The sequence below is a fragment of the Acromyrmex echinatior genome, chromosome 3, assembly GCF_024713525.1.
Source record: "Acromyrmex echinatior isolate Ae372 chromosome 3, ASM2471352v2, whole genome shotgun sequence".
NCBI classification, from domain to species: Eukaryota; Metazoa; Arthropoda; class Insecta; order Hymenoptera; family Formicidae; genus Acromyrmex; species Acromyrmex echinatior.
This window is the reverse complement of record NC_141854.1, coordinates 3,854,143-3,874,575: the sequence shown is the minus strand read 5'-3', so window position 1 is coordinate 3,874,575 and position 20,433 is coordinate 3,854,143. Positions and strand designations below refer to the sequence as shown.

The following is a 20,433-nucleotide window of genomic DNA, read 5'->3' as shown; positions in this document are numbered from 1 at the left end:
TAAGAAATGATAAAAAATATATCAATTTTGAAATTTTTGATTGTTCTAGGCATAGACTCCATACACATATTAATGCATATATTTTAATCCTGGAAAAGGATTCTCGCATCGGTGAAAGAGAAAAAAAGTGTTATACAAAAATTACATGATTTAATCGGTAAAACAGGAGGCTTTAGGATCTTAAGAAAATCATTTCATACTAGTACTACCTTAAGTTAATTTGGCTATTAGTTGCGCTAGACCGCCGACTGATGGCGTTGATCGCGCTGTCGTAACCGTCCCTGAAATGGCATTCTTGTATTTCGAGTATTGTAGGGCATTGTGGGGTGTTGCTTGCTTACATTGAAAGTTTTGTGGCGCCAATTGCGCTACTTTCAGGTTTTATGCGTTTTATTTGATTATTTTCAAGGATGCCGGCGTTCTTGAAGCATATCGAAGTTGACAATTTCAAATCTTATAAAGGAAAGCTTATTATCGGCCCGCTAAAGTCATTTACGGCTGTAGTTGGCCCCAATGGATCCGGTAGGTTATCATTCTGTGTGTCAACAATGGTGCGTTCAGCGAATGCAATGCTTAAATGATAGTTTTTTTTATCAGGAATAGCTATACATTTCTAGATTTGTTGAGTCAGTTATATCTTGATTTTCTAAAGGTCACTCATTCAGTCATTGAGTTCGTTGAATGCAGATATGGCATTATATGCTGAAAGATATAAGTAGATCATAAGTAGATTGTGATTGTGATGTGTTATTGTTACATGTGTACTACAGGAAAATCTAATTTTATGGATGCTATCAGTTTCGTGATGGGTGAGAAGACTAGCAGTCTACGCGTCAAAAGATTCAGCGAGCTGATTCATGGTGCATCCATTGGTATGCCAGTAGCACGAAGGTAATATATATGTATACATGATATTTATTTATAAAATTGTACATTCTAATTTGTATGTTTCATATTGAATTACGTAAAAACTGTAAATTGTTCTGTTGGTTATAGTGCTTCAGTAACAGCTGTATTTGAGTTGGAAAATGGAACTGAAAAAAGCTTTATGCGTTCAGTACAAGGTTCTTCTTCTGAACACAGAATTAATAATAATGTAAGTTTTGTAGTTAAAACTTTTATTTAGTTGCATTTAAGATCTTCGAAATGTGTTTTTGTCATAGGTTGTTACCAGTCAAGTTTATCTTAATGAGTTGGAGCACCTTGGTATTAATGTTAAAGCAAAGAATTTTTTGGTATTCCAAGGTGCTGTTGAATCTATAGCCATGAAAAATCCAAAGGAACGTACTGCTCTGTTTGAGGAGATCAGTAATTCTGGTTCATTAAAAACAGAATATGAAAGGTAAGTTTCAAATGTCGCTATATGTAATTGCACTTGAAACGCATTTGTAAATGATAAAAATAACATTGTAGACTAAAAACGGAAATGTTAAAAGCTGAAGAAGAAACCCAATTTTCATATCAAAAAAAGAAAGGAATTGCTGCCGAAAGAAAAGAAGCAAAATTAGAAAAAGAAGAGGCTGAAAAATATCAACGTCTCAAAGAAGAATATGTGCGTATATGCCTTGATTTGGCTGTAATAGTTAAGGGAGCATAGAATTCTTTTGGTTTCATAAAATATTTTTCATGTTTCTTTTTTCTAGAAAAAATATAAATTACAAGGATCGAATTTTTTTGTAAATGAAAGTACATATTTTTAACTACTAATTACAATTTTCTATATTTCACTGAAAAGAATCCCCTTAATTAATATCATATTATATATTAATTGAATTAAAAATTAAAATTATAAAATGGGATTAACTGATTAAAATTGAAAAAAATATCTCGACAACACATGCAAAATTCGGACAAAACTTCTCAAAATATTTTAAGACTTTTCTAGATGTTGACTTGTGTTTGTCTGGACATTGTCAAAATTTGAGCCAAAAGTATCTCGATTTTGTGCTAAAGCTATTTCATTTTACAGTATATATTATATAATATATACAGTGATAATTGAGTTATCTAAAAGAGTTTAAGATATGATTCCTCACACGAAATCAAGATTAACATTGTTACACTTAATGCAATGGCTTAAATTAAATAAACGGTATTTAAGTTGAAAGAAAAATTTTATTTTTTCAAAAATTTCGAAAACTATTCTAGTTATTCTAGTTAGTTTAATGAAATTTTTATGTCTTTTAAATATCACAAAATTTGGACAAAATAATCCAATGATTTCGAAATTTTTCCTTCAACTTTGACACCCTTGAAATTGAACTATTTTGGATATACGGATATTCATATGAAATTTTTATATTGATCTAGATAAGAAATCATCTCTTAGAAATCTTTTAAAGTACTTAACTATCATCCTCTATCATATCATACTGTTTATTTTTCTTGTCTGTATATACTTATATAATTGTTAATCACAAAAATTTATCTTTTGTTTTTAGGTGGAAAAGCAAATAGATTTACATCTATTTCGATTATTTCATAATGAAAAGAATATTGAAAATTTAGAGGTTTCTCAAAAGAAGAAACAACACGAAATTGAAAAAGTTGAGAAGAAGAAAGAAAAGGCTGAGGAATTGTTGAAAGAGAAGAAAAAAGATGCCGCTAAATTGGCCAGAGATCTTGCTAAGATAGAGCAAGATATCAGGGAAGTGGAAGTAGAAATTACAAAGAAAAGACCAACGTTTATTAAAGCCAAAGAACGGGTTGCACATATGCAGAAGAAAGTGGAATCCGCACGCAAATCTTTAGCTCAAGCGCGTATTGCAGACGAGGCTCATAAAAAAGATATACACGAACTGCAAGAAGAATTGCGTCAGGTGGAAGAAGCTAAAGCTGCTTATGAAGCGAGTATAGCAGGACAATCACAGTTACAAGGAAGAGATGTGCAATTGGAAGATGAACAGGTACAAATAAATTACGTAATATTCGTGAAATCTTAAAGCACATTGTTATTTAATTTATAACTATTTTTTTAATAAAACGTAGTTATGAATAAAATGCAAATTATTTATGAATAATTGCAATTATTTAATTAACTAACAAAATAATTTAAGGTACAGGAATATAATCGTCTAAAAGAGGAAGCTGGTAAGCAATCCGCGAGATATCTTCAACTTCTTGATTCTATCAATCGCGAACAAAAATCAGACCAAGATAAGCTCGACAATGAAGGTAGAAAAAAGACCGAGATAGAAAACAAGCATAAACAGAAAGGTCATATGCGAGATGAGGCACTCAAACGAGTAGAAAAGTTGGAGGAACACATAAAAACATCGGAGGCTGCATTGGAGGATCAGAAAAAGCTTAGAGCTGACTTGCAATCTGACGTAGGCACGTCAAAAGATAAGATTCAAAATTTGCAGCGAGAATTGGAAAACATCTCGGAGCAACTTGGTGATGCTAAGGTTGATAAGCACGAAGTATCGAGAAACAAGAAAAAGACAGAAATTGTGGAGAATTTCAAACGTCTGTTTCCTGGAGTGGTGCGTTATCCCTTCTCACTACTTTCTTTAAAATTGAAATGAAATGATTTTATTTGTTTTTTTTTTAGTACGATCGTATGTACAACATGTGCGAACCAATACACAAGCGGTATAATGTTGCAATTACAAAAGTACTTGGTAAATACATGGAAGCTATTGTAGTAGATACTGAAAAAACTGCCAGACAATGTATCCAATATTTGAAGGAACAGTATCTCGAACCGGAAACATTTCTTCCACTTGATTACATACAAGCTAAACCGCTTAAAGAACGTCTTCGGTAAATAAATAAATTATTACATAGTTTTATTTTAACTTTTTGTCATTTTATGTTTTTTAAGATCTTATTTTATATTCAACTTTATAATGATAATTATATATTATTTTGCAGTAATATACAAGAACCTAAAAATGTGAAATTATTGTATGATGTGTTGCATTTTTCTCCGAAGGATATTGATAGAGCAGTTCTCTTTGCAACTAATAATGCTCTTGTATGCGAAACACCTGAAGATGCAAATAAAGTAGCTTATGAGATGGACAAGAAAACAAGATATGATGTAAGTATATGCATTATTTGTTTAAATCAAACTATAAAATCATAATTAAACTATGATATGTGTAAAATGTTTATAGTGCGTCGCATTAGATGGTACATTTTATCAAAAAGCTGGTATAATATCTGGTGGTAGTTTGGATCTTGCAAAGAAAGCGAAAAGATGGGATGAAAAACAGATGTCTCAATTAAAGGCGCAAAAGGTATATTTTTATTTCTATATAATATAAAGGTAAAAACATATTTTAATTTTGTTTATAGGAAAAATTAACAGAAGAACTGAGGGAATCTTTGAAAAAATCACGTAAGGAATCTGAATTAAATACGGTTGAATCTCAGATACGTGGTTTAGAGACTCGTCTAAAATATAACAAAAGCGACTTGTCTGCAACAGTAAGTGTTACCAGGAAGTTACTATAACTGTTCACTTAGTTATTTAGTTACCTTATTGTAATAACGATTTGGTAATAACATTGCAAATTTTTTTATGATGATAATGTAACACTAGAGTTGAAACAATCAATAGTTATTATATTTATAACGGGTTTGAAAAGTTATTCGTTACTGAAAAAAATAACTCGCAATTTGTAACTTGTTACTTTTTAATGTAACTTGTAACGGAATAATTTTACGGCGTTACTTGTTATTTAGTACTTTTTTCAATAAGTGAAGCGTAATGGTGAGAATTTACTTTTCAAAGTGACTTTCTTAACCTTAGTATAACAGCATTTAATTACACATTTTGATATAAATTAAGGCTATTGGAGGTTGTTCCTCACAATTTTATACTAAAAATTCATTTTTATGTAAAATTGAAAATAAGAGGAACAATTTCCAATAGCCATAATCTTGACAAATGTTATTCAAGTTATGAATAATGGTCGGACGTGTAATACTAACGCTGATGGTATTGTAATTTTCAAACCTTATAACTCGAAATATATTTAAAATATTTTATTATAGTGTGTTCTTAAGATCTAACAAGAATATCCAATAAAAAATGAAAGTTTCTGTTTTAAAAAATCGATGTGACTTTGACTTGACCTTGGCGATACCATTCAAGATTAAACGAATGTAATCTGTGTATAGATCTTTTTAAACCCCACTTTTGTCTAAATCATTTTTTCCAAAAATACTTTGTTTTCATGATATTTCACCGGACTTTTTACTTACTTTATATATATTGTTTTTGCATCATATATAATAGTTTTAACAAAAATATAACATAATTTTAAAAAATAATGAATAATTGTAGCAAAATTTTTATTGTAGCAAAAACAAATTACGGATCTTGAAGTGGAATTAGATGGTCTGCAAAACGAGTTAAACATGTTTGGTGTAAGCTTTGTGATACATTTTATATATGCATATATTTATTCATATTTGAATAAAATATTTTAATATTTTCTATACACAGCCTGCAATAGCTGCTATCGAGAAAACCATGGCTGAAAGAGACCAAGAAATACAAAACATTAAAGAAAAGATGAACAATGTTGAGGATGACGTGTTTGCTAGTTTTTGTGAACAGATAGGAGTTTCCAATATTCGTCAATATGAAGAAAGAGAATTAAGGTATGAAGGAATTATTAGATAAGTATTGTCTTATAAGTATTATCTTAAATTTAGGTACTAAAGTATAATAATCTTCCAGATCGCAACAAGAAAGAGCAAAGAAAAGAATGGAATTTGATAATCAATGCAATCGTATTTATAATCAATTGGATTTTGAGAAACAGCGCGATACAGAAAGTATGCTATGAAGATATATTATTTTATTTTATACATTCTATATGTGATTAGCTTTTGCATTATATTAATATTATTTATAATATAGGCAATGTTTTACGATGGGAACGAGCGGTGCAAGATGCAGAGGATAAATTGGAATCTGCAAAACAAACCGAATCTAATCAAAAAGCGGAGATCGACCATGACGAGCAGCAAATGGAACAATTGAAATCGTCTCGTAATGCTAAAAAAATGGAGGTTGATCTGAAAGAAGATGAAATCGGTAAAGCTAGACGTGAAGTAGGAACTATCGCAAAAGACATTCAGGCAGCTCAGAAGCAGTTTAACGCAATTGAAACAAAGATTGAACAGAAGAAGGCTGAACGACATGCTGTCTTAATGCAATGCAAGGTTTGTTAAGTCTTCACTGTGAGATTATTTGACCATGCATAATATTATAAATATTATGTATGTTCTTTTGAATCATTAAGTGTATTTAACAATATTCAGATGGAAGATATTGCAATACCTATGCTATACGGAAATATGGAAGATATAGCAGGTGAAACGAGCACTACGAACGGAAGTGAAATTAATGATTCATCAGTAAGTACGCAACAACAGTATGAACGCGAAAAGAGGATTACTATAGACTATACGCTTTTGCCCGAAAATCTGAAAGATGTGGAAGAAGAGGATATCAAAAAGACAACCGATAAGCTAACAAAAATAATCAATGATTTACAAAATACAATACAGCGCATACAAGCTCCAAATATGAAGGTTTGCAATATATTGGAAATGATATATCGATAAATGTAAAAAGTTATAAGACAAAAAGTTATAAAGACATAAAAATTTTTTCTCTTTTAGGCAATTCAAAAATTATATTTAGCGAAAGAGAAATTACAGGAGACTAATGAAGAATTTGAGCAGTCTCGTAAAAAAGCAAAGAAAGCGAAGACACAATTCGAGAAAGTGAAAAAAGAACGACATGATAGATTTATGGCGTGTTTTGAACACGTAGCGAACGAGATTGATCCTATTTATAAGGTTTGTGAAGCATTAATAAATTTATGTAAAAATTTATATATGTACAGATAAATTTATAATTTATATAAATATATTTTATTATATGAATATGTATATTTTTATGTATATTTTTATGTATATTATGGTTTCAGAGTCTAGCGAAGAATCAATCTGCTCAAGCATTCCTTGGACCAGAAAATCCTGAAGAACCTTATTTAGATGGCATTAATTATAATTGCGTGGCTCCTGGCAAACGGTTTCAACCAATGTCCAATTTGTCTGGTGGAGAAAAAACTGTCGCTGCACTGGCTTTGTTATTTGCAATTCATAGGTTCATATTTTGATTTTGAACATAAAATTGATGATATAATTCAAATATGATGGATGATTAATTAACATTCACTGTTCGTTTATATTCCTTATATAGTTTCCAGCCTGCGCCATTCTTTGTTCTGGATGAAATCGATGCGGCTCTTGATAATACTAATATAGGAAAGGTGGCTAGCTACATTCGCGACAAAACAAGCTCGCTGCAAACAATTGTTATATCGTTGAAAGAGGAATTTTATTCGCACGCGGATGCACTTATCGGAATTTGTCCGGATGTGAGTAAATTGTTTGATCATAAATCATTTTATATGTCTTTGTCAGTATTTTAGTTGATTAAATTTATTATATGTGAATTATAGGTAGGCGAGTGTTTGGAGAGCAAAGTATTAACGCTCGACTTGACTACATCTCCTACACATGTTTCGTAAATATTCATTATTTAAAAGAGAGCATTTTCTTTTTATATATATATATATTCGCCATTGACAATTCTCAATTATGTCTTAGAAGAAAAATATATAAATACTACAAATAATGTATTATTATTTCTAGATTTGTTTACGTTCTTTATTATTATTTTAAAATTATTGTAAGACTCTTCTGCTATTATACTTTCTAATAAATTACGTATACAGATCATGTACATCTATGTTATAAGTCAGAATAAAGATGTGACCGTAATTGTGAGTGTGAGACATAAAGTATGTTGTGAACAATGTAAATAATTTTAAAATTTGACTTTAATAAAAACTTGCAAACAAGTACTAAAATAAACGGTGTATTGTGTTAGCAAGGCATGTATTTTTTTTTAACAAGAATTTGTTACATGTATTTTGACAATATTAATAGCAATAATAATGAAGTTTTTTATTTTACAACTTTATTTTACAACATTACGCTTTTGTGTATTTTAATTTATCACACAATATACATTTATCATACAATACACATTCTATTCTGCGAATCCACTTGATATACAAGTAATAACGCGATTACATTTTAAATATCTGTCTATCATCGTTCGTATTGCGCGATTTCATTTTTATAGAAATATATTTTTGTTTTTATTTCTTAAACGTATGTATTAACCACGTTAACATAATATTTGAAAAAATTACTCAGGGTTCCAAACTGCGTTCTAAAACTTGACTCTGTCAACAATGAGTATCTTTTATCTTTATTCAACATTTGATGACCGACAAAGATAAAATGATACTTGAGTCGACAGAGTTGAATTTTGGAACGCAATCCAGGAATGTGCACTTCCCCACAATGTGACTTCGGTATGTGCAAATTGGTAATCCTTATTTCGAATTCTGAGTTTTCAGATTTTCAACGGTCATTTGCTCATCGATCTATTCGTATTTGATAAATGTTTTACTTTAACAATGTCGATTTCTTTAAATAGAATCGTCATTTCCAACTTTAAGTCCTATGGTGGAGAAACGGTAATCGGTCCCATTCAGCCGTTTACAGCAATAATTGGTCCAAATGGAGCCGGTGAGATTCTTATGTTTTCTACAACATTCATTTTATTTGATTTAAAACAAAAAAATTATTTTCTAGCGTATTTAAATGTTTTTATTTCTCCACTTTTAAGTAATTATATGTTAAATCTAATTAATGTATATATGTTTATAATTATATATTAAATAAATTAGCTATTTATTAAAATTATTAATATAGATTATGTATATTTAATTTAACAACATTTATTATTTTATTTAATTTAGTTTAATAAAATAATAACTAAGATTATTTTAAGATAAAATAAATTAAAATCTTTTTTATTAAATTAAAATTTTTTTCTTTCATTTTATTTTATAAAATTTTCTTTATTTGTTTCATATTAAAATCAAGATACACTTTGTGTATTTTAGGAAAATCAAATATTGTGGACGCTATAAGTTTTGCATTAGGGGAGGGGCTGACTGCTTTACGTGTTAAACACCTCAGCGAACTCGTTTATGGAATTTCTATTAGAGAATCAACGATAGAATGGTATTAAAGATATTTTTTTTTTCAGAAATCAATGCCTTAAATGATTTAGTTGGAATTAAATGCTTGTATGATTTTGTGTGAATTTATGTATTCGTATGTAGTCCTTTGAAACCGAGCCTCGGTGATCTAAAGGCTTATGACGCTCGCTCGGAAAGTAAGAGATCCGGATTCGATTTCCGGCCGAGGTAATATTTTTCGCAATAAGAATTAATTATTTACAGATTTTAATATGTCACTCAGCATTATTAAGATCGTTCGAAAATGCGAAAAAGCATCAAATTGTTAAATTGCTAGTCAATTTAATTCGTGATATTACTGCAGTAATTTAGAATTAGCGTTTCAAGAACTATCGAAAAATCATTTCGGCGGATGTTTCAAAGAACTATGTACGTAGTATATATATTCACACAGAATTATACAAGCATTTAAGATCTAGCTAGACCATTTATTTCTAGTTTTTGTTATCATATATACGGTTCTATAATATACTATATTGTATATTTTTTATTTTTTAATTAACTTTGTCATGCTATTAGATTTTTTTTTAGATGCGTATTCAAATATTTTATTTCTTTATTTTTGTATAATAAATAATTATATACAGGGTATCCTAAAATTAGCGATTCAAAATGCTAAAGAAAATTTTCAAAAAAGAAGTAAAAAAAGTTATTCGTTAATTTTTATTTTTAGCAATAATTTCTGATATATAGAGGTTTTACCATCAATTACAGACTACATTTAGTTATCTGTACATAATATATGTGTATATACATATATATATATAAAAGGTTTATATATATATATATATATATATATATATATACATTTTTTTTTTATTATCTTAAAAATTATTACTTAAAGTAAAAATTCATAAATAATATTTTTTAAGAATTAACTTATGGTATTTTGAGTCATAAATTTTGAAATGTATAATTAATGTTTACTGTTACAGTGTTATGTATGTAAAATTGATTTTCAATATAAATGCTATATACGGCATTAAAAAAAAGAGTTTCACAAGGGAAGTTCGTGGTGGAACCTATCAATACAAAATAGATGACAAGGTGGAATTTTACAACATTGTTTACTGTCTTGTTAAATTACTTTCTTGTTTATATTAGTTGATATTAATAGATTTTATCGTACAGATTGTTACGAATATATGTTATATGACTGAATTGCGAGAAATGGGTTTGGATGTAAAAGTAGAGAACTTTTTGATACCTCAAGGTTACATGGCATGTTTCGCAATCAAAAAGCCGAAAGATCTGACCACAATGTTTGAAAAAATTGCTAATTCAAATGAGTATAAAGCAGATTATGATAGGTATACTTTTGTTCTAAAGGCGCAATTTTACTCAGCATTAAAGCGTTAGCTATAGTTAAGCGACTACTCCCACTTTGTGGTACGTTTTCTCTCCAAAAGAACCGCCGACAAAACGCTAACCGCTAAAATCCTGCTACTTTTTCATGAAGAAATAATAGCTAATCGCTGGATTTATAATATCGTTAATATAGAATTTTTTTTATATATTTAATTCATATATGAAACTGACAATTAATTTCAAAGTGCATTTAAATTGCTCAGAGTAGGACAGTATTTTGTCCGCAACGTTGCGAAATAGATTACTATCGGTAGTAGCTAAAAAGATTAGGAAACAATGAATGCTGGTATTATGTGCAATTATGCAAAAATTACAAGAAAATGACAAGAAAATTTAATTTACAAAATTATAAGAAAATGTTCACTGCCATTGTCATTGCGAAAATTTATTTTTTGAAATGGTCAAAATTATTAATTGTCGGAACGATTCAAACACGTCTACTTTTCGCTGGGCCTCTTCGAACTTCTTCTTTTTCTTATAATTATTCCCCTGCTTGGTTTTTCGACCTAAAAAAGGTCTCCGAAGTTCAAGCGGCAAAACGATGACTAGGGACTTATAGTCAATGTCATGCAGAGTAGGGAGAGCCGCTAGCGTTTAGAAATTGCTGTGAAATTGCATTTTTAAACGCACTTTGAAACACATTAAATGTCGCCTTAACTTGATATAATTACGCATGAAATGAATGATGCATCATTTGTCTTTGTTGTTTAATAAAAAAGATAAAACAATACATCATGCGCTTCATGTGCATAATTCGGAACGCACCCAATGTTTGCTGTGAAATTCGATAAAAGAATACAATTTTCACTTTTTCGCGATTGTTCACAGATCTTTTTTTATTTCTACATTTTTGTATGTTTTTTTTTATTGAAACCGAAAGTTATAATAACTTAAAAAATTGATACACTGAAATAAAGTTAATACAATCCTTATTTACATTACGAAAAAGTATTAGGAAATCGCTATCAGTTATATATCATTTGATCATTTGAAAAATAATTTAAGTTAGATCAGCAATTCTTTCTGAATAAGTTTTTAAATGATTGAAGCATAATTGTCAGTCACTTCGTAACTATATGATGAATAAGGATTAACTTCATTTCAATGTACCAATTTTTCCTTGAGTGTGATATCATTATTATGATCATAAAGGGAAATACATAAGAAAATGTAGAAATAAAACGATCCAATGGTCACGTAAAAAGTATCTTTCCTTACTAGATTTTAATAATATTACAGATTAAAATTAGAACTTTTGAACATGGCAGAAAAAATAAATTTTGAAGATAAATTGAAAAAACAGATATTAATTCAAAAAAAATATGCCATTATGGAAAAAGTAAAAACAGACAAATATTTAAAGCTGAAAGAACAACATGTACGTCTTACATATCTATTTTCAGTCTATAATATATGTAAAAATCTTTATAAATTATTTATGTTGTTATAAAAATATTATTATTTGTTTCTTCCATATGCTCGTGATAAATTATTTAATATTACAGAATAAATACAAATTAAAATATCAATTAATTCTATTGTTCCGTATTAAGAGGAGAGTTACATTTTTACAAGATAAGGAAAGAAAAATCAAATCGCAAATAGATCAGTATCTATACGACAAGAAGAATGTGATAATTTTAATGGAGGATACAAAATTGCAATTTAAGTCATTATCTAGTTCCCTCGAAGATATTGAACAAGATATCTTGAAAATGAAAAATACAATTGAACAGAGGAAGACAGAACATATTATTTTCGAGGATAACATTTTATATTGGCAGAAAAAACGTGAAAGCGCTCGCATATCTCTAGACAATGCGAATAAAGCGCGCGATACTAACAAAAGAATCGTCCAAGAATTAAATAATGAGATAGAACGAATAAACAACGAATTAACAGAATTAAGAAAAGCGTCACAAACGAGCACTGTAGAACTCAGTAACTCTCAGGTATACTGTACTGTTGTCATATCTGTTAGCATTTACATAATATCTGTAAATCTATACTATAATAGTTTAAGAAAAAAATATTTTGGTTTTTTTTATAATAAATTTTTACTTACTATAATAATTTATACGTAAGGTTAAACGTTACATGGAATTGACGAACGAAGTTGAATTTCGAGCACAGAATTCTGTAAAACAAATAAAAAGTTTAATGCATGATCAGCGAGAAGATCAAGCTAAACTTGATAATGAAAATAGATGTAAAGAAGAATTAAAGGACAAAGAAAAGCAAATGATATTAAAGAAAGCGAATCTCGAAACGCGACTCACAAGATTGCAAGATTCAAGTATCAAATCCAAAATAACTTTAATGGAAAAAACAGCAAAAATACAAGAACTAAATAAAAAAATTACTGAAACAAGGAATAAATTGTTAAATCTGGAGAATGATATTGTACAGATTACAGAGGAACTTTCTGAGGCAGATATTGATAAGAATAGTGTTTTGCATAGGAATAAGAAAAATGAAACAATCAATATGTTGAAACAGATTTACTCTGGCGTGGTATTTTTACTAATTACTACTAGAATTTAATTAAATAATGATCATAATGGATATAATTTATGAAAGTTAATATAATTTTATTTTTTAGTATGGTCGCTTATTTGACTTATGTAAGCCTATTCATTCACGTTATAATGTTGCTGTAACTAAAGTTTTTGGTCAATATATAAATGCCATTGTCGTTGATACCACGCGCACAGCAATTCAGTGTATTCAACTTTTAAAACGAGATAAAATAGGCACTGAAACATTTTTACCACTTGATTCAATAAAAAACATAATTTTAAATGAAAGATTACGGTATGTAATTTGAAAAAAAAAATGTTTTTTTGTATACTATAACATATAACATTGTTACAGTGCTATAGAAGAACCGCAAAATGTTAAATTATTATATGATATATTGAATATTTCATCACCACATATAAATAATGCGGTTTTATTTGTCACTAAAAATACTCTAGTTTGCGAGACTAGTGAACATGCAAAAATGTTAGCATATCCTGATGATAAACAGGAAGCATATGATGTAATAATATACATATTTAAAACGCAATAAACATTAAAAATAATATTTTAGGAACTAACAATATGCATGACGCGCACACGCACACGTATGCGCACGTATATTTTATTATTTTATTTATTATTACACATTATTTATATTAAGTTACTATATATTTATTACGTTTAGTGTGTCTCATTGGATGGATGTTTTTATCGTAAAAAAGGTCTAATGTCTGGAGGATTGGCTGATTTAACTGTAAAAGCAAAACAATGGAACGAACAACGAATACTAACATTGATGGAACAAAAGGTTGTAAATTTTTTCTAAGATTGTAATAAGTGACACATAACAATTTATATAATTCGCACAATTTTTTAGGCACAATTAATGCGAGAATTCAGAAATTTACCTAAAATTTCTCTTATGCAATCTGAAGTTGATATAATTAATATAGAAATTAATGCACTCACATGCCAAAATAAATATGTGGAAACAGATATAAAAGATACTGTGTGTAATTAAAAGACAGGAATAGTTTATATTTTAATTTTATTATAAACGTACGACTTGTTAGCAAATTATAATACATAAAATTTACATTTCTAGGAAAATGAAATTGTTGAGATACAGAAGGAATTAGATATGGTTGAGGGAAAAAAAATTGCATTAAATGTATGTATTTTAATATATTTATATACATATATAACTTAAAAATTTTTATTGATCTGTAAAGAAAGATACTTTCATTATCCACAAAACTTTTAGCTGACAATAGTTGTAATTGATGACAATATGCAAAAAAGAAATGAAGAAATTAAAAATGTGGAAAAATATATTAATTCAATTAAGAATGAAATCTTTGTTGATTTTTGTAACGATATTAATGTGCCGGATGTTAGCTATTATGAAAAGAATAATTTGCGGTATGAAATTTTTAGTTTAATGTGTAATTTTTAATTTAGATATACATATATATGTATAAGAAAATAAATTTAATAACATCAATTTTTAGAATTTATCAAGAGAAAAAAACGAGGCAATTGGAGCTTGAGCAACAATATAATCGTATCAAAGATCAATTGCGCTTCGAAAACGAGAACGATATAGAAAGTAAATTTTCAAATAATATCTTTGTTAATACACTATCCAACAAAAAATAGGGAATATTTTCGAACACGCTAAAAAATGCGTAACATTCAGAACGTCGTAATTCGGTGAAAAATCACATCGCAGACAAAAAAATCAAAAAAGCATTTGAAAGTTTGAAATGTCTACTTTTGAAATCGGTAATTGATATTTCAATCTTACTGATCCTTTACGAAGCTATACGAATACAAATGGATATCTGTCAAATCTGAAAATTTTTTATAAATTTTACAAAGGTCTATGATGTGAAGTAAAAATCATAATACAAAAATGTAATGTACAGTAATCAAAACAGTGAATCTTTACTTTTAATTTGCTTTTTTATTGAACGTTGAAGCAAAAATGATTTTGTTTCAATGTTTATTAACTTGGTGAAAAAAATCATACAACGCTCAATAAAAAAGCAAATTAAAAATAAAGATTTACCTTTTTGACTGCTGTAAATTTTGATAGATATCCATTTGTGTCTGTATAGCTCCGTAAATTATCAGTCAGATTGAAATATCAATTACCGACTTCAAAAGTAGAGGTTTCAACCTTTAAAATGCTTTTTAAAAAATCTCGTTACGACTATTTTGACGAAGTTATTCTATCTTGAAGTTAAAGAATCATTTTAATTAGCCATTAAAAAGACCAAAATTAAGGTTTATATATATCTTTGCGAGAAATGATTATGAAGCGATATTTGAAATAAGCATTGTATAGCTTAAAGCTAAGTTTCAAATGCTTCAAATAATTTTTGTATGTAAAAACTTTATTACAAGCCTATCTTTAATTTGCTTTTTTATTGAACATTGAAGCAAAAGTAATCATTTTGGCTTCAACATTCAATAACCTGCTCTGGTGAAAATTTTTCTCAGAATTTTTCATATAATTTTTCAGAATTTCTATAATTTTATAATTTTCTCTCTTTTTTTATACGAATTGGAACATTTCTCAGAAAATCTGCATCTTTTCTCAGAATTTTTCATATATGTTAATTATGAAATATCGTAAGATTTTTATGATTTTTTGTAAATATAATTTCTGATGAAATGTTATAAAATCTAAAAAATTTAAAAATACTTTTTAAAAATCATGGGATAAGAAATTTCAGAATATTTCAGAATTCACTTATATGAAAAATTCTGAGAGAAGATGTAAGCTTTTCAAATATTTCTGAATATTTCTGAAAAATGTTTCAATCTGTATAAAAATTATGAGAAAAAATTATGAGAAAAATTTTCACCAGGATGATGAAAAAAAAAGTATAACGCTCAATAAAAAAGCAAATTGAAGGTAAAGATTCACTCTTTCTGTAAATCACATTTTTGTGTGAATTTTACTTTACGCCATAGACCTTTGTAAAGTTTGTAAAAAATTTTCAGATTTCATGGATATCCATTTGTGTCCGTATAGTTTCGTAAAGGATTAGTCAGATTGAAATATGAATTACCGATTTTCAAAAGTAGAGATTTTAAGCTTTTTTTTTTATTTTTTGTTTACGATAATTTTTCACCGTTCGAAAGTGTTTCCTATTTTTTGTTGTTGAAGTATATTACCTGTAATTATTAATATTGTTGTATATGTACGAATTTTATGTGAAAAGATAAGGTATTGAAATGGCAACAAGCTGTAGAACATGCTGATACAGAATGGAATAAAGTGTGTCAGCAAGAACGTCATGCAAAGATTAAAGTTGAGCAAGAAGAAACCAAAATGTCGAAGTTAAACGACAATTATACAAACGTGGCAAAGGATTTGGAGGATGTGACAAAAAAATTAGCTGAATACAAATCGCAAATTAGTGTTAATGGAAAATTATATTTGGAGGGTCAGAAGGCACACATTGCTGTACAGAGAAAAATACGACAGATAAAAATAGAATGCAATATTATACTTAAAGAATGCAAGGTCTATGAGTTTTTAAAGAATCTAAAGATAAGAGATCTATTGCAAAAGACTTATTAAATATTGCATATTGGTTTGATTTCTCAATATTAATTGTGTTTAATTATTTTTATGATTTTAATACAATTATTTTTATAGATGGAAGATATTAATATTCCAATGTCAGAAACACATAGGTTAGAAGAAAGCATTTTTACAAGTAGCTCAAGTTCAAGTATAGAATCATCAGGAGATTGTGAAATATTAACAAAAATTGATTTCTCACAATTTCCTAAAGAAATCTGCAATTTTACAAATGAAAAATTACGAGATGTGGCACTTCAACTTATTGAGAAGATTATGAAAATTGAAAATGAATTTGATGATTTAGTAAATCTTAAAGTATGTAATATTTATAATTTTACACAATATATATGTGTGTTATATATTTTATATTAGATTTGTATTTTTAAAATTCAATTCTATATATTTTGATAAATATATAGGTTGATGAAAAGATCGATATTATAAAGCAGCGAATGCAAAAAATAAATACGAATCTTCGAAACTACCGTAATAAATATGATGAAATAAAAATGCAATTTGAATCAGTGAAGGTAAAGAGGTACAAATCGTTTTCAGATTGTCTGGAACGCGTTACTGCAGAAATAGATCTTATATATAAAGTTAGTATTTATAATTATGTGTGTTTTCAAAATTTTGTTTGTTATGTAGTTTGTTTTTTGTACATTATAATTTTTATTTTTGTATAGAATTTGGTTAATAACACATCGGCTCAAGCAATTATCTTACCAGATAATCCCGAGGAACCGTATGCAGGCAATATAATTTATAACTGCATAGCACCGCATAAAGGCTTTCAACCATTGCAATATTTATCTGATGGAGAAAAGTCAATGGCTAGTTTAGCATTATTATTTGCAATTCGACGGTACATCTTAATCCTAAGATAATCTTAATCCTAAGATTAATGAAACGTTTTACATGCTTTTGAATGCTTTCAATTAATATATAGATAACGATTGAATGTTAAGGCTCGATTTCACAATATATGGTTACCTAAAGATTAAAGGTAACCAAGAAATTCATGAATGAATTTCATTGATGAATCTGTTCATAACCATTAATCTTTAGGTGATCATATATTGTGAAAATGGGCCTGAGAGAGTTAAAAACATAAGGCCGCAGCATACTTTTGCATAATGCATAGTGCATAAGAGGATTAGCCAATTACAATCCTTTTATTTTTTTTTCCATTTCATTGAAAAGAGGAACTTTGATTGATTGATTTTCTTATGCGTTATGCAAAAGTCTGTGTTGTGGCCTATAATTTTAATCTTTTTTTCTTTACAGTTATAGGGAAATACCATTTTTCATTATGGACGAAGGTGACGCGGCATTAGATAAAGTGAATATTAAGAATGTCGTTTCTTTTATTCGGTCCCAAGAAACTCTTATGCAATTCATCACGATATCCTTACACAAAGAATTATATCGTAACTCTGATGCACTTGTAGGAGTTACTGTTGAAGTAAGTTGATTAATTTATGTTATTTAAAAATTTTTTATTATTGTGCATTTTATTATTGATTTCAGAATGACGTAAGCTGCTCCAACAGTCAAGTATTTGCCATTTCATTAAATGGATATCGTAAATCAAAGTGAAAAATTTAATGTCGTAATAATAATATAATATCACAAATAATATTAAATAAAAAATGCCGCTGTTATTAGAGTTCATTATGAATAATTTGTTTCTCTATATGTATATTATTTGGAAATACATTTTTTCTTTTACATTTATTATAATACGAAAATTGTATAATAAGATAATATTACAAGAATTGTATAATAATAAGATACGCTTTAAAGAAATGTTTTATAGATAGAATAGACTGAAAAAAAAATTTCCATATTTTCAAATTTTCATATTTTATATCTATTGTTTAGACAAGACAACGTTTGTTATGATTTTTGTGTAATTTTTTGTACACATTTATGTTAATTTTATCGTTAAATATATTGTATTAATCAATTTTATTTTATTTAAATTATATAAAAAATGTGTATTAAATTATTTATAATTTACGTTAAAAGTAACATTTGAAATTTGTATAATAAATATTATAAAATGATATATAAAATAATACAGTATCATAATGTGAAATAAAGTATCTTTGATGCAAAGTGTCTTATAAAAAATTATTTTTATTTATTCTAATTTAAATGAATGTATATTTAATATTATTTGTATATATCTCCCTGAGATAAATTATTGTGTGTGACAACATCATGCGTGCACATATGAAGGATACTATAGTATTTAGAGCAATTACCATTATTTCCACCATTCTACCATTATTATGATTGCATTAATGGCCGTCTCAGATTCTCAGATTTATAATTTTCATTAATGTACATTTGACACATTTATTTTTAGTACAAAATACTAATTGTAAGAATAAAAATGATTCAATGCTGATTATAGAAAAGCGTATCTTAGATTTTATTCTATATATTGTTTAATAACGCTTCCAGATTTTGTTTAATTTTTTTTTAATGTTTTCTAATATTTGGCACAAAGTCAATATATTATTATATTAAAATTAATTATTTTCGAGATTCAATAATTTTATTAATTAATTAAAATATTTTGATTTTTATATCATCAAAATAATAATTAGACCGGTCAAGTTATAAAATTTACCTTATATATTTAAAATATTATAAAATATTATAAAATCAATTTATAACACTTGTATTTATTTATGAAGCATTTAATTATAAAGCGAGAAATCATGTAAATTTGTTTTTTGCAATATATATCAAAGTAAATTAACATATTTTACATATTACTTTTGATAATACAAAAATTAATAAAATATACTTTAAAGAATTATTTTATTTCAAATTATACATTAATGAAATCTTGATCACACAACTTCTGTTTTACTAAAAATGTTAAAAACGCGTATTCTTTGAATCTTAATTATATGTATATATTTTCTATCGCAGAGGAATACAAAGGGCGGTATTGATAGTCCGTTCTTATTTCAAGATTATCTTAAGTAATGTCTTAAGATGCTAATACAGTCCTTTGATTGGTAGGTGACTTCTTAAGATTGTATACTTAAGACGGTCTTGAATATAAGATCCATCGCATATCGCCCAAAGAGATAGTTTTTGATATATTCTATGAATCTCTCTCTCTCTCTCTCTCTCTCTCTCTCTTTCTCTATTGAAAACGAATTTATAAATACGTATGAAAAAAATTTTTTTTCAATTGTAATGAGAAAAAAGAAAAAAAAAATGATTTTTTTGTTCTTAATTTCATGATTTGATGTGATCATAGTAAGAAAACGAGTCTCAAGGGCATATATAACATTTCTAATCAAATATCAATATGAATTCTAATGATATTGTGCCAATTACGTTGTCCCCGTTGTCCCTTTTTTATACATAGTAACAACTCTGATTTATAGTCGTCAGTAACAAATGGAGGAGGTGCAGCAGGTCAATGCAGCCTATTGCGGCTTGTAAAATAACACGCACGCTTTGAGAATGCGGCCAAAATGATGATTGTCGTTTAATAAACGTATTAAGTGGAAATGACAACATCTTGGTATCGAAGCCCGAGTGCTTCTTTGACGTTAACTGATAAAAATGAGGCGGAACGCTTATCGCAAACTAGGTCGTAGCAACTCATGTTTCAACGGATTGAATGCATTCGTTCAACGCAAGGATACGTAGTTGTAGCAAAACGTAACTGATTCACTCAATATTACTAGAAAGTTCTACAAAGCTTTATAAGTTTTTCTCTAAAAATCTTAAACGAAATAATTAAAAAAAAAAATA

General features: G+C 27.8%; 2 protein-coding genes across 3 annotated transcripts; both read left to right on the top strand.

Moving 5' to 3' along the window:
• Positions 1–292: 292 nt before the first annotated feature.
• On the top strand, positions 293–7,908 carry SMC1 (structural maintenance of chromosomes 1). 2 transcript variants are annotated; one of them, XM_011070313.2, is made up of 20 exons: positions 293–522; positions 771–891; positions 997–1,096; positions 1,164–1,342; positions 1,414–1,552; positions 2,442–2,906; positions 3,057–3,485; positions 3,554–3,765; positions 3,877–4,045; positions 4,122–4,244; positions 4,303–4,434; positions 5,314–5,379; positions 5,459–5,616; positions 5,696–5,793; positions 5,879–6,183; positions 6,283–6,555; positions 6,646–6,825; positions 6,957–7,135; positions 7,232–7,409; positions 7,494–7,908. In XM_011070313.2, exons 1-20 carry the CDS (start codon positions 411–413, stop codon positions 7,560–7,562), a joined length of 3,687 nt encoding a protein of 1,228 aa, XP_011068615.1. In that variant the 5' UTR covers positions 293–410; the 3' UTR covers positions 7,563–7,908. The 2 variants fall into 2 exon arrangements, with proteins under 2 accessions (XP_011068615.1, XP_087260075.1); XM_087403949.1 differs by having other exon boundaries at positions 301–522; positions 799–891.
• Positions 7,909–8,017: 109 nt separating this feature from the next.
• Positions 8,018–20,431, top strand: LOC105154665 (structural maintenance of chromosomes protein 1A-like). The gene is given in 19 exon segments (XM_087403950.1): positions 8,018–8,634; positions 9,015–9,135; positions 10,088–10,199; positions 10,284–10,462; positions 11,760–11,898; positions 12,026–12,472; positions 12,606–13,034; positions 13,123–13,334; positions 13,395–13,563; positions 13,729–13,851; positions 13,921–14,052; positions 14,149–14,214; positions 14,308–14,465; positions 14,555–14,652; positions 16,277–16,581; positions 16,717–16,959; positions 17,064–17,509; positions 17,932–18,109; positions 18,175–20,431. Coding segments are annotated over 19 exon segments (3,738 nt in total). The 5' UTR covers positions 8,018–8,522; the 3' UTR covers positions 18,244–20,431.
• Positions 20,432–20,433: the final 2 nt, after the last annotated feature.